Genomic DNA, 13,491 nt, shown 5'->3' on the forward strand with positions numbered 1-13,491 from the left:
TTTTTCTCAAAGAGTCAGGCTCACGTGGTTCATTTTTGAAAAAATGCCTGCCACATTCCCAAGTCAGCTTGTTACTCAACCACTTTTCTTTCAAACGCCCTCGCTCTTCAGGTCCAGCAGAAGGACTTCTGCACACTTCCTATTGGTCACGTGGACTATTAAAAAGTGCTGCAATGTAGTAAGACGGGTGCGTTTTACCGCGTCATCGAGGGCTTTTGAGTGTGAGGCTGGGTGGGTGGTGGCTGAAGAGGGTGCTTCCTCTGCTGGGAAGTGGGCGGAGTGCCAGTGGTGGCCCCCTCTGCCTTCCCAAACATCAAAAAAGGCAAACATGTCTTATTTATTAGAAACAATGTATTACTGTGAATACAGTTTTGATGCAAATGCCTTGCAGCCCCCTAGGACCTGGGGACCATGTCTTAAGAACTGTAGACTTAGGCATTGGGATAGAGTCCTGTTTTTGCAAGGTTATTTTCTGCTTAAAGTTAAGAATGCTTTTCTTGCCAATAAATTCCCAGCATGTTCTCTCGGCCAGATTCAGATCCTAAGGCTGTGTGTGGTTAGGTGGGGGCTTTCCCTTGTCTTCTCTGGGTCTGGCCCTGGCTCCTGGGGAGGGGGCGGGGGACCCAGGGCTAACCTGTCTCTTACAGGGGCTGCCCTAGCCGCCTGCCGGCCACGGGGCAAAATCTTCCCATTTCACACTCTCAGGGCTGCACAAAGTAAACCCAAGAGGGCTGTGTGCTCCCCTGCAGTGTAAGTGGCCAAAGGAAAGGAGCTGCTGCTTGTCCCGGTTGTCCCAGGCTGGCCTCAGGTCCAGGTGAGAGCCCTGAGTGAGTGACTGAGAGAATGAATGGTGACTGGGACCACGTTCCCCCGAGGAGCTTGTGATTCTGTGCAACAGACGCCGTACCTCTCCGACAGTGAGAGACAGGACTGAGCGAAAGAGGAGTTTGGGGACACTGTGCCGGCATGGCTCAGTTGGGCATTGTCCCACAAACCAAAAAGGTCGCCAGGTCGATTCCCGGCCAGGGCACATGCCTGGGTTGCAGGCCAGGTCCCCACTGAAGGGCGCACGAGAGGCAACCACACACTGATGTTTCTCTCCCTCACTTTCTCTTTCTCCCTCCCTTCCTCTCTCTCTAAAATTAAATAAATAAAGTCTTTTAAAAAAACAGCATCGCCGACAGGGTCAGGAAGAAAGCGTCGAGAACAGCCCTCAGGTGTGAAGGTTAGGGAAAGTGTGGCTCTGGACGTACCCGGCAGCAACCGCAGGCCGTGGATGATCTCGCGCCGCCTCGCCTGCAGTGAGATGCGGTCTTCGGACATCATCAGGCCGAACATCACCAGGGATATGAACTGGCTGGTGTAAGCCTGTGGGCAAACGGCAGCGCTGGCAGAGGGGCAAATGTGCCTGTGGCCCCCCCTTGGCCTACCGTCCGCCTGCCCGCCAGCCTCCCACAGGGCGCATGGGGCTCTTTACCTTGGTGCTGGCCACGCCAACCTCTGGGCCCGCGTTGATGTGGACGCCGCAGTCGGTCTCTCGGGAGATGGAGCTGCCCACGGTGTTGGTGACGCCCACAGTCAGGGCCCCGCGGTCCTTGCAGTAACGCAGTGCCAGCAGGGTGTCTGCGGTCTCGCCTGCCACAGAGTCCCTTGCTTTCAGCTGTGTGTTTACAGGCACGTGGCTCTGCCCGCTCAAGCCCCCGCCCCCACTCACTCACTCCCCACTCTGACACAAAAATAGGTGCCCGGACACGGCCGGTTTGCACCCAGAAGGGAAAATGCATGCTCAGCAACTTTGCTGGTGGGTTCTTAGATTCCAGATTTCACTAGGAGTGTGTGGCAGGCACTTCCTCACCCGTGCCGGCCCATTGACTTGCAGGGCAATGCCGCAGGGGCTGAGGTCCCCCAAGCTTCCTGAAAAGGAAGTTTGAGGATGAGGGACTCAGAAGAGGAAATCGAGGCCTCGCTTGCTCCAGGCCACGGGCTGCAGGGACTGAATCGGCACCAACCTGGGTGGGCTCGGCCCGGAGCCCTTCCTATTGCTCTGAGCTGCCTTATTCAGAATGTGCCAAGATTTCACATTTAAAAAGCAAGAATGCCCCCAAATGGCATTTCCCAAATAAATCTTGTTTTGAAGAGAAACACTTCCTGCTGCCTCCCAGTATAGACAAAAATTATTTTTATAACAAAACGATTTAAATAGGTTCACGCATAAGCTCGCACAGACTCCCTGTGTCTGCCAGCCCTGAGGAGCTCAACCTAAATTAAACACGAGGCAGACCACAAAACCGAACTTGGTTGATGTCCCCTCGACCACTGCGCTTGGCCGGGCCGTTCCTGGCTGTTCTGGGGCGCAGGCTGCCCCTACTGCGCGCCCCACCCTCCTCTCCTTTCTCTCTCCAGACTCCCCTAGCCACACCGGGGTGTCATGCCGCCCTTCCTCCCTGCCAGCAGGGCTCAGGGCTTGGAGGCGCGGAGCAGGGCAGCTCTGTCTTCACCAGCCCGGCCTCCCCAGTTTTTGGAACAGTATTTTTTAACTAATGCAAAGGGCTAAACAAGATGAAACTTTAAACCCCTGCTGTGGAGACGCTCGGGAGCTGCCACTACATCATTTTCACATTAAATCCACCTCCGTTCTTCGGTGAGTGGGTCCCACCAATTCACAAAACGTTTTTAGGTTTGGATGGGATCATAAACCCAAAGGCACTGCTGGCAGCGGAGGTCACCGGGCAGCTCCTGTGCGCAGGTGCTCAGCCTGACGGCGGCAGAGTCCACCTCCGGGCGGCAGGACTCACAGTGCAAGCTGGAAGCCCTCGTGTCTTTTGGGATTTTCAGTGCTGCTTCCACTTTGTGGTTGGGTTTTTTCCTTTTATCAAAAAGAGGTCCTGTCTGAAGTACTCGTGGGTGAAGTAACACAACGTCTGGGACTGACCACTGAGTTGCCCAGGGGAGGGAAGACGCTCACTCGTGTGGGTGTGGCCAACCCAAGGTCTGCTGAGCCTATCTTGCCGAGGCTCAGCGGTTCCCTACGGGGGTCTCCACTTTTATAAAGGCTTGGACGTTCTTCATAATTAAAGTGTTTACAAACCCTCCCAGAGTGCACCGGCACTCAGGCGTGTGGCCCTGAGCCTCCGCTCTGATGCTCTGCTCAGTCTAACCGCACCACATGCTTTAGCCCTGCGCTGGGATGGCACCTGGGGGCACGTGCTGAGCTGGGGGTGCCCTGCACCCCACCTGGAGCAGAGTCTTGCCACGCCTCCCCCTGTTGGACAGCTTAGGCACTGCCCAGTAACCACACAGCCCTTGAACCAGCAGAATTTTGAAGAACGTTCTCAGTTAAGCCCAGCACACACTTATGGTGCCTTGGTGGGTGGTCCTGTTCACCCTGGACTTGAAACACCAGGAGCAGGAAGACCGTGGTTGCACCTGGTTGCATGGTCCTCCCCATTAAGTGGGATAAAACGGGGCAGAACTGATGGTGCCGACGGTTGAGCGCCCTGGTGCATGAGAGGGCGGCATGCGGGCAGTGCCCAGGAGTTCACCAAACGGAGGAGGCGGGGAGGCACGCAGCGGGGGTGGGGGGGAGGGTGTGCCAATGCAAACCTGCATCCCTCACCTGACTGGCTTATGAAGAAGCAAACGTCATCCCTGAACACGGGCGTGTTCCTGTCCAGAAAGTCGCTGGCAAGTTCAACCATCACAGGGAGCTCGGTCAGTTCCTCCAAAACCTGCCGTGTCTGCAGCCAACAAGAATGGGGACTAAAGTCGGTCATGATGCCCCAGGGACACGGGGACAGTATGTGGCATGGAGCCTCAGTGTCGGGGCGCTCCGGGCAGCGCTGCGGGAGAAAGGACTCTGGGCCGGCGCTCACGCTGGCTCCCGGGCACCAGGCTCAGAAGGCCGAACGCGGGACAGCCGTAAGATGAGCTGGTCGTGGGACACACGGCTCCCCTGCCCCACCCCTGGCACCAAGGGCCCGTGCATCCCACTCACGGCCACAGCAGCATGGTAGCTGGTTCCACAGCCAATCACGATGAGCCGTCGGCACCGTCGAATTTCCTTCAGGTGGGCCTTCAGGCCGCCCAGGAGCACTGCGGGGCACACGCAGGGTGTGAGCGCAAGCCCTGGCCCCCGGGGACTGCGTGGTGGGGGGGGGCGGGGGGGGGCAAGGCCCAGAGGTTACCTGTGCCCGTCTCAAAGTTGACCCGGCCTCTCATCGTGTTGAAGACGGACTCTGGCTGCTCGAAGATCTCCTTCTGCATGAACGCGCTGAAGTTGCCTGCTCAAATCAGCACCAACAAGACAGGTCAGTGGCCGTCCAGTCACACTTCCACGGCTTGTCTCTTCATCAGGACAGAAGTCGCTGTGCCGCTAGTGTGACATGTGAGAGACCAGGGCAGTATCGTCCCCAGGCGCTGTCCCACCTGGTGCTCGTGGGAACAAGGGAGAGGGAGCAGGTCAGGTCTCAGTTTGCACACCTGGTCCCCCCATCAAGGGATGGCGGTGGGGGGCTGGTCTTCCTGGGCGATACTCCTCTTAGCGAGGCCAGAAGAAGGTGAAAGGCTTTGTTGCCGAGCCGCCCTTCCCAGGGAAGCATACGTTCAGACCAAAGAGTCAGGCTGCTCTCTCCCTAACGAAGTCCCTCCCGGCTCCGTGCTGCAGAAAACCCTTCCAGCCGCACAAGCGCTTTCTGGGCTCTGATCTGCATGCGCTGGGTGAGGTCAAAGGGACCTGCGGCCACAGCACGGGAAGGCCCCGGACGGGTGCCGCGGCGGGACACCTGGGGGTGTGCAGACAGGGTGGGGGCATCCTCTGGGACACACCCGCGGTCACAGTGTCCATCTGCCATCCTCACAGAGGACTTGGACCAAAGGTGCCACGAAGCAAAGAAGACAGGTGAGGTGGTGGAGGAGGGGGGAGGGGCCAACGCAGAGGCGAGGGCAGGGAAGGGGACATGATTAAAAGGAGCCCGTCCTGTGAAAGGGACAGCAAAGGCAATGTCCCCCCAGTGGCAAATCCAGGGCCTGTCTGTGTAACGGGGTGGAGAGGAAGGCAAGGCATCCAGGAGAGGGTAGAATGAGGTGGGGCCGGGCTACCTGTGGGGGGTTGTGCCTTTTATTTTCAGAACGGCAGGACGCCATCAGAGGGCTTTCAGCAGCAGGGCAAAGGTTCTGGCTTATGTTCTTAAAAGTCTACCCAGGCTGCCCTGGGGAGAAGGGGGTGCAGGGAGAGAGGCTCTCCTTGAAAGGAGAAAGTGGTCCCCATTCCCATTTCCTGCAGGTCACACGTCCAGAGAATAAGCGAAGGGGAGGAAAGGGCCCCAGGGCCAGTGAAGGGAGGCGGCTGACAGCCTGGTCACATCAAGCAGGGGACCGGGCACCTGGAGATAGTCCGATGCTCCCTCCCAGGAGCTAGGACGGGCTCCCACACCCCGAGATCACGTGCAACCCCTTCCAGGGCCCCAGCAAGTAGGAGGGCCTGTGGCGCCCGTCCCCCGGCTGCTGCCCGGCCCTCGGAAGACACCTGCCTTTCATGATCTGCTGCAGCTCCATCTGCAAGGTCTGGATGGCTCGAGATGGGTCATCACTAGCCGAACGCTTGACCCGGTGAATGGAGAGTTTCCCATCAGCCACTGCGGCGATGTCATCGTCCTCGAGGAAGATGACCCGGTTGGTATGTTCTATGATGGCACTGGGGCAAGGAAAACATGGCGTCTCAGGGGGGGGCGGCGCTCAACAGCTGCAGGTCAGTGGCCGCTCACGGCCTCCCCAGCGTGAGTCCACGTCAGCGCCTGGGAGGCCTTTTGAGAGGGATGGGACATCACACCCTGATTTACTTCCTGGAGGAGGGCCACTAAGAACTGAAATCAGCCACCACCCCTGCTGAGCCAGGAGAAAACAGCTCCCATGAGGGGATAAGACACAGCGGGTGCAGCCGGTCATTCTGACCCCACAGCCCCAGGGAAGGAAGGACTCGAGGCTCAGCTACCTTGCATCGGAGGCGAAGAAGAATTCCACAGCTTTGTTGCCCACAGCGTGAAGGCAGGTCGAGCTGTCCAGCCTCTGCATCCTTGCTTTACAGATGCTCTTTGCGTTCTCAATGTTGCCTGGCATGAGGGAGCAACCGCCATCCCATTAGACCCTTTTGTTGGACTGACGAAGCGTGGAGCCCGTTTCCCCTCCGAATACGTGTGGGCGAAATTTGTGATTTTTAGCTTTGGCTGCGTCAGCCAAATCGTGTGAATGGTCCCCAAAAAGCAAGAGCATTTAAACGGCCGCAGAGAGAATGCACCAAATCAACACTGGAACCCGGGCCCAGCTGCCTGCACGAACTGGAGCCGCCGGCAGTTCCCTTGACTCGGGCAGGTGTTTTAAAGTATCCATAACAAGAAGGCTTTTGGAAAAATGGAGCCAAGCCTCAGTTGCTGAGAAGCTTCTGGACCTGGGGCCACACACGGGCCTGAGTGGGAGCGGCACCTGGTGGACCTGCTGAAGGCAGGCACTCACCTGGCCTGTACAGGACGGGGACCTGTTCTGTGGAAAGCTTGTATTTGCTCCGCACGCCGATCAGCAGTGGGCTCCCTCTCCTGTAGGGACAAGAGGGGAAAGAGTCAGCCATTGCCCGACACCCTGGAAGGGGCTGGGCGTCCTCTGAGCTCCTGGCCGGCTCCTTGAGGTCCCACAGGAGGTGCTCCCCAGGCTTGGAGCAGGGACCAGCAGGTTAGCATGAGAACCCCGGCTCGTTCCTATGGTGCCGCCCACCTGCCCAGCAAGTCCCCACGGGCGCTGCTGTGCTGTGAGGCCCTGGTGGCGGCAGGTGCACTTGGTCTCCACCTGCCTCTGCTCCCTGCCCATCTCTAAAGAGGGAGCCCGCCAGGCCCAGGATCTGCACAAAGGCTCTCTTTGCCCCTGCCCTCCACCCCCCAACTCGGATGTTTTCCAGCTTCAGGGGGCACTCAGTTGACAGGTTCTGCTTGACTTTGTGGACTATTTAAAGCACTTTCTAGGGCAGTTTTGTCTCTGCCTGAGGAACACCTCTGTGAAGCTTGGGATGCCTATCACAAGGGGCGGTGCCGGGCAATCCCGGCAGCCAACCCGAGGGAGGGCCCCGTCTCAGGCGCCCTGGTGTCCTCCACCCCGGCTAAGCTGCCGGCAGCAGACGGCCCCCTTCAGTAAAGTGCTTTACGGAATTCCTTTCTGGTTCCCAACTTGCACAGCTAATGTGTTTATAAGGTATTATTCCATGATTTAAATGGCATCCTGCCTCCAGAACCTAATTATTTGCTCCCTCTCATAAAGGACAGCATGCAAATCAAACTTACAACGGGTGTGCCCCGTAGCAAGCAGCTCACTTCTGTAACTCATGCTCTCTGGCCCTGCCATTCTTAGCCAGAACCTGGACAGTGACGTTCCCATAGCTACCAAAGGACATGGGCCTTTCCTCCCCTACAGGTTAACTGGTTAATGAGAAGAAAACACGGAGAATGTATTAGTAAGACCATTTAAGAACGCTGTCTCGGACACAGCGAGTGTTCTAATTAAGAACACATTAATTAGAATACGATGGAGTAATACTGTATCGCTCCATAACACACTACATCAACTGGTTTCTTGCTAGCTTACATCAATGACTTACTCGTGAACGACATGTTCGGTCAGCCCGAGTCCAGCCCGTACATATCCCCTTGGTCTCCTATCCTGATTCAGTAAAGGCCCTAAATCTTTCTTCATGAGTGACAAGTCTTGCTCTGCAGCAGCGTTGCTTGTTTGGACCCCACTGTGATTTCCCCAAGTGGGGGGCAAAGTCTGTGTCTTTGCAGAAGGTGCTATGGGCACCTGGACTACTTTGGACAAGCTTGCATCCGTGTAAAGCGTGTCAGAGACAGTTCTGGGCCCGGTGGGGAGCTGGCTTCAACAGTCTTCATGGTAACGACAGTGGGAAGTCCCCCGGTTATCTGCCTTTCTTGGCAAATGTCTCCCCAAAATGGTTTTTCTTTTTATGGGTTGAGCTCTGTGGCTCCTGCAGACTTGGTGACATATAACGCTCCCAGCTCCTCCCCAAGTCTGTCCTGCAGGTTTAGAGCCATTAGTTACAGATGCTTCAGAAAAATGAAGCTTATCGCTTTTTTACATTGCCTTGCCGTTCATTTAAAGGAGTAATATCGTGATAATAGCAGATTTTAAAAGGGGCTTTTTAAATTTGATCAGGACCAACTGGTATTGTATAATTCTATGATTTGAAGGAATAAAATTCCAAATGATAAATTAATTGCTGTCTCAGAAAACATAAAATCACGATGCATTTTCTGCCTGAATAGTCAGACGGTCTGCAAGGCAGAGCTCCGCCCTCCCGTCTGGCCCCGCCTCCCAGGGCCAGAGGTGCACTTGCAGTGGTGCCCCAGCGCGGCCCACAGGGCACCCACGTTCCCCCTGCCCACCAGCCCTCGAGTGTCCAGTGAGCTTGTTCACTGCTGTGCCCCATGCCTGGCACACGGCAGGGGTCAATAAGGACACACTGAGACTGGAAGAGCCAACCCCCACCGGTGCCCCTCCCTCCCATCCTGGTCTAACTACAGACCCCAGCAGCACCGTGCTTGCTCTGGGCCCCTTGCCTTTCCTCACGCTGGTCCTCAGCCAGCCTCCCCCAGGCTGACACCTGCTCCCCCAGAGCATCACCATCTCTGCCCTGCTCTGTCCTTCTGCACAAATGTCCAGTCCTTAAGGACAGGACAGGTCTGGTATCACCCAGGGCCCAGTACACAGGAAGTGCTCAACAAACATTAGTTGGGTGGATAGATAAATGGACAAATGGATGATGGATGGATGGATGGATGGACAGACAGATGGAAGGATGAACAGATGGACAGACAGGCAGATGGATGCATGGATGGACAGATGCATGGATGTATGGACGGACAGATAGACAACCAACCCATCTGAATATGAAACAATAGGATGTTGGCCCTGGCTGGTGTGGCTCAGTGGACTGAGCACTGGCCTGCGAACCAAAGGGTCGCTGGTTCGATTCCCAGTCAGGGCACCTGCCTGGGTTACAGGCCAGGTCCCCATTGGGGGGAGTGTGAGAGGCAACCACACATTGATGTTTCTGTCCCTCTTTTTCTCCCTCCTTTCCCCCCTCTCCAAAGTAAATAAAATCTTTTTTAAAAAATAGGATGTCATTCATACACCTCCTTGTGTAAATCTACAGTGTTGGGGACCCGGGGGGGGCTCCAAAAAAGGGCACATAGGCTGATTCCTGGGATCCCCTTCCATGCAGGTGATAAAGCTTGAGCTCTGGGCCCGTGAGGCCTCTTCCTTCTGGATTCAAACCAATGTTCCTATTTTTTTTTAAATTTAATCTTTATTGTATTTTTTCCATTACCATTTAGGCCCCTTATATCTCCTTCCTCTCAGCAATCACCACGCTGTTGTCCGTGTCTGTAAGTCCTTTTTCCTTTTTTGCTCAATGCCTCTACCCTGTAACCTTCCCCCCAGAACTAGCTGTCAGCCTGCTCTCCATCTGTGAGTCTGTCCGCATTTTCCTTGTTAGTTCAGTCTGTTTACTAGATTCCACATATAAGTGAAATCATATGGTATTTGTCTTTCTCTGACTGGCTTATTTCACTCAGCATAATGTTCTCCAGGTCCATCCATGCTGTCACAATGGGTAAAATTTTCATCTTTTTATGACTGAGTAGTATTCCATTGTGTAAATGTCTCATAGTTGTTTTACCCACTCAGCTACTGATGGACACTGGGCTGCCTCCATATCCTGGCAATTATAAATAACCTTGCGACGAACACAGGGGTGCTTATGTTCTTTCGAATTTGAGTTTTTGGTTCCTTTGGATATAGTCCCAGAAGTGGGACCGCTGGGTCAAAAGTCAGATCTATTTTAAATTTTTTTGAGGTACCTCCATACTGCTTTCCATAGTGGCTGCATTCCCACCCACAGTGCACTAGGGTTCCCCTTTCTCCACATCCTCGCCAGCACTTGTTGTTTGTTGATTTACTGATGGTGGCCATTCTGACAGGTGTGAGATGGTATCTCACTGGTTTTAATTTGCATGTCTCTGATGATTAGTGATGTTGAGAATCTTTTCATATGTCTAGTGGCCATCTGTATGTCCTCTCTGGAGAAGTGTTTATTCAGGTCCTTTGCCCATTTTTTAATTGGATCATCTGTTTTTTTGGTGTTGAGTTTTGTAAGTACTTTATAAATTTTGGATATTAACCCCTTATCAGATGTATTGGCAAATATGTTCTCCCAATTCTGTGGGTTGTCTTTTTATTTTGCTGATGATTTCCTTTGCCGTGCAAAAACTTTTTAGTTCGATGTAGTCCCATTTGTTTACTCTTTCTCTCGTTCCCCCTGTCTGGGGAGATTTATCCGATAAAAAATTTCCACACGCAATGTCCGAGACTTTGCTGCCTGTGTTTTCTTCGGGATTTTTATGGTTTGGGGTCTAACATTTAAGTCTTTGATCCATTTTGAATTTATTCTTGTACGTGGTGTAAGAATGTGGCCTAGTGTCATTTTTCTGCACATATCTGTACAATTTTCCTAACACCATTTATCGAATAAACCACCTTTAGCCCATCATATGTGCTTGCTTCCTTTGTTGAATATTAATTGACTATAAAGGTGTGGGTTTATTTCTGGGCTCTCTATTCTGTTCCATTGGTCTATGTGTCTGTTTTTATGCCACTACCAGGCTGTTTTGATTACTGTGGCCTCGTAGTGTAGTTTGATGTCAGGTAGCACGATTCTTCCAACTTTGTTCTTTCTCAGGATCGCTGTTGCTTTGTGGGGCCTTTTGTGGTTCTGTACAAATTTTTAAAATATTTGTTCTCATAATTTTGCATGCTTTTTCTAAAAGGAGTCTTTGAAATTATATAGGTTTTAAGCCCCATGGAAGCTGGCTCTGCCTTTACTATGTAATTTTACTTTAAATTTGAATGTGTTGTCGACTTCTAAAAATATGGAGGTTTCAAACAGAAATCCAACTCTGGTTTTTCTTTAAACACATCAGAAGGTGTGATGGGTGCCATCTCTGTGGCTAAGCCCCCGTTGTCCGTTAGGCGGAGCAAGTGCCTTCCAGTTTCCGGAGGCCCAGTGGCCCCTGTGCCCCCGGCTAAGTTGCTACATCTTAGTTATCGGCTATTGGAAACATCAATGCGTTTGCCTTACCTTGTCGCAACAGCTTCTCCCGGGTAATGGATGCTCTTGAAAACCAACGCAAATGCTCCCTCCTAAAAACACGGAAAGATCAATAAGAACACCTCACTCCAGCTGAGTCAGGCCACTGCAGCCCGGCCTGTGCCCGACCATACTCCCCGGGCCCCACGCCACTGCGGGCAGTCCTGGCCTCATGCCGGGCACCAAATGCAGGACGGCAGAGATGGTGCCACGCTGAATCACAAATACCAGGGCTTGTGGATTTCCTCCTGAGCAGTGGCAACCGCACCCCGCGAGGCCCACGAGGAGTGTGTGCCAGCTCTGCGACGCATGGGGTAAATAGGGCATGGAAACCAGGGACCAGGTGAGCACTGGGGCCAGGGCTCCTGCCCCCCAGGAGAGTACCTACTCAGGGAGCACCCGTGAAGATGAAAGGGGTGAACGCTCCATGACCCACACTTAGCTCAATGCACATCGGAGCTGGGATTCAAATCCTGGCTCCCCCCACCCTCCCGCCCTGCAGCCCGCAGCCCCGCCCCGCCTGCCATGCAGAGAACCCGATGGATGCACAAGTTGGTATTATTGCAATCATTATTTCTATGGCGACGACTGTCAGCTGTCCTCTGTGCCTCAGTTTATTGGTTGGTACAAAGCAGAACTAGAATCCAGGTCTCCTAACTCAAGACTCCACATGCTCTTTCCACGTAAATCGTCAGTGCATAATTCTCTGACCATCCCGCGCTAATGTGCCATGACCCTAGCAGACTCTGGTTAGGAGTAATCAGCTGTAAATCCGGATTTCCACATGAAATCCCCAGGGTTTGGTGCCCTGGGCAATTCTAAGGGCCTGAGCAGCCACTGTACCATGGCCAGTTTGCCAACCCAGTCACAAAGCCGGAGGGACCCCACACCTGCGTCCCCAGGCCTCTGAGGGCCCTTCACACTGCCCAGGGCGCAGGGGCTCCAGGCACACCCTGAGCAGCCTGACGTTCGGCCCGCAGGCCTCGTCCACTGCGGCGACTCTTACCCTTTTCCTCCCACGGCACACATAAATGAGTAAAATTCTGTGACATGCCAAAAGTCATTTTTTCACCCATCCGACAAAAAAACAGGTATAATTTTGATTCATTCACACCGGACGGCTACTGTTCTGTTGGCTGGCATCATTTTTCATCTGACAACCTAAGGGAAAAGAGGTCAGTGCCCCTGACGAAAGAGTTAGGTACTGCCTGTGTTAAAGAAGCCGGCGGCGCACCCCTTGAAAATAGCTGGTCTGCCACAGAGCGGGACTGAGTAGAATACGCTTCTCCTTCTCTGCCCGAGAGAGCTGTGTCGTTTCAGGTAAGAGAAGCTGCTGAAGTTGAAAAGTGCCATCCCTGGGCAGGTATTTCTGAAATTTAAAATTACGAATGGAAAAGAGGAAGTGCTGTCTGCAAAGCCAGGCTGTCTTCCTGCACGTTACACATCCATCACACTCGACGCTTAGGCCAGACGCTCACAAGCACGCCCACTGAATCATAACCCCCCGAATGGGAGTCGCAGAGCAGAGGGCTCCCCAGCAGACTCACTTTTAAAGAAAGGCTCTGGAAACACCAAAGGGTGATATGTTCTGAAGCACACTGGTGGGGCCGCAGCAGCTTCTGACCCCAAGTGGGGCGGATTCTTGGCCTGAACGCTGTCCCCAGGCTGTCCCCTGGCCATCCCCCACCAGGGAGGAGCTGCTGGGCATGACTGATGCCCAAGAGGAGGGTTCTGGGAGGTCTAGAGACCTCTCCTCCTCCCCCAACATCCACAGAGGGGACTGGGTCTGCTCGCCCTCCTCCTCCAAGTAGGGGCCTCTCTTGGATAATTCCCTCAGCGTGGACGTCTCAGCAGGACCTTTGTTCTGTGGGTCCCACCCTCTGGGATGTCACGGATCTCTCTCTCCAGGATCACTCCCTTCTGCACACAAAACTGATCTGACATCTATCCCGAAAGCGCAACCCTGCTTCCAAACTGCACGCCTCTCCTGTCCCGGGGCCTCCTCCCCCTTTGCACCCGCCCTTTCCAGTCAGACTGCTGGACAATCTGCACCCACGCCCTTCGTGTCCTCCTGCTTCCTGCCATCCACGCGCTCAGGAAGGATGCTGGGCCATCGCACCCTGGGGCAAATATTTGCTTTACTGAAACCCTACGCAAGACTACCATTCTAAGTCAACATCCATGAAATGCGTCTGAGGCACGGAGCTACTGGTGTGAACAGCCCAACTGAGAAGAAAACAGTGGGAACGACCACCAAGGTTTTGGTGCAACCTGTGACCCAGGGGCCTGTC

At 54.1% G+C, this 13,491-nt stretch overlaps 1 protein-coding gene across 1 annotated transcript in view; it reads right to left on the reverse strand.

Moving 5' to 3' along the window:
* Window positions 1-13,491, reverse strand: part of GFPT2 (glutamine-fructose-6-phosphate transaminase 2) — a 39,723-nt gene that overhangs the window by 7,693 nt on the left and 18,539 nt on the right. The window contains exons 7-15 of the mRNA XM_024551261.3: window positions 11,192-11,253; window positions 6,508-6,587; window positions 5,990-6,107; window positions 5,529-5,692; window positions 4,185-4,280; window positions 3,995-4,092; window positions 3,617-3,737; window positions 1,478-1,635; window positions 1,254-1,368 (exon numbers count right to left, since the gene is read on the reverse strand). Coding sequence (XP_024407029.2) covers window positions 1,254-1,368; window positions 1,478-1,635; window positions 3,617-3,737; window positions 3,995-4,092; window positions 4,185-4,280; window positions 5,529-5,692; window positions 5,990-6,107; window positions 6,508-6,587; window positions 11,192-11,253 — 1,012 coding nt within the window. The remainder of the gene's footprint in view (window positions 1-1,253; window positions 1,369-1,477; window positions 1,636-3,616; window positions 3,738-3,994; window positions 4,093-4,184; window positions 4,281-5,528; window positions 5,693-5,989; window positions 6,108-6,507; window positions 6,588-11,191; window positions 11,254-13,491) is intronic.

Source organism: Desmodus rotundus, chromosome 10 (genome assembly GCF_022682495.2).
Source record: "Desmodus rotundus isolate HL8 chromosome 10, HLdesRot8A.1, whole genome shotgun sequence".
Taxonomy (NCBI): Eukaryota; Metazoa; Chordata; class Mammalia; order Chiroptera; family Phyllostomidae; genus Desmodus; species Desmodus rotundus.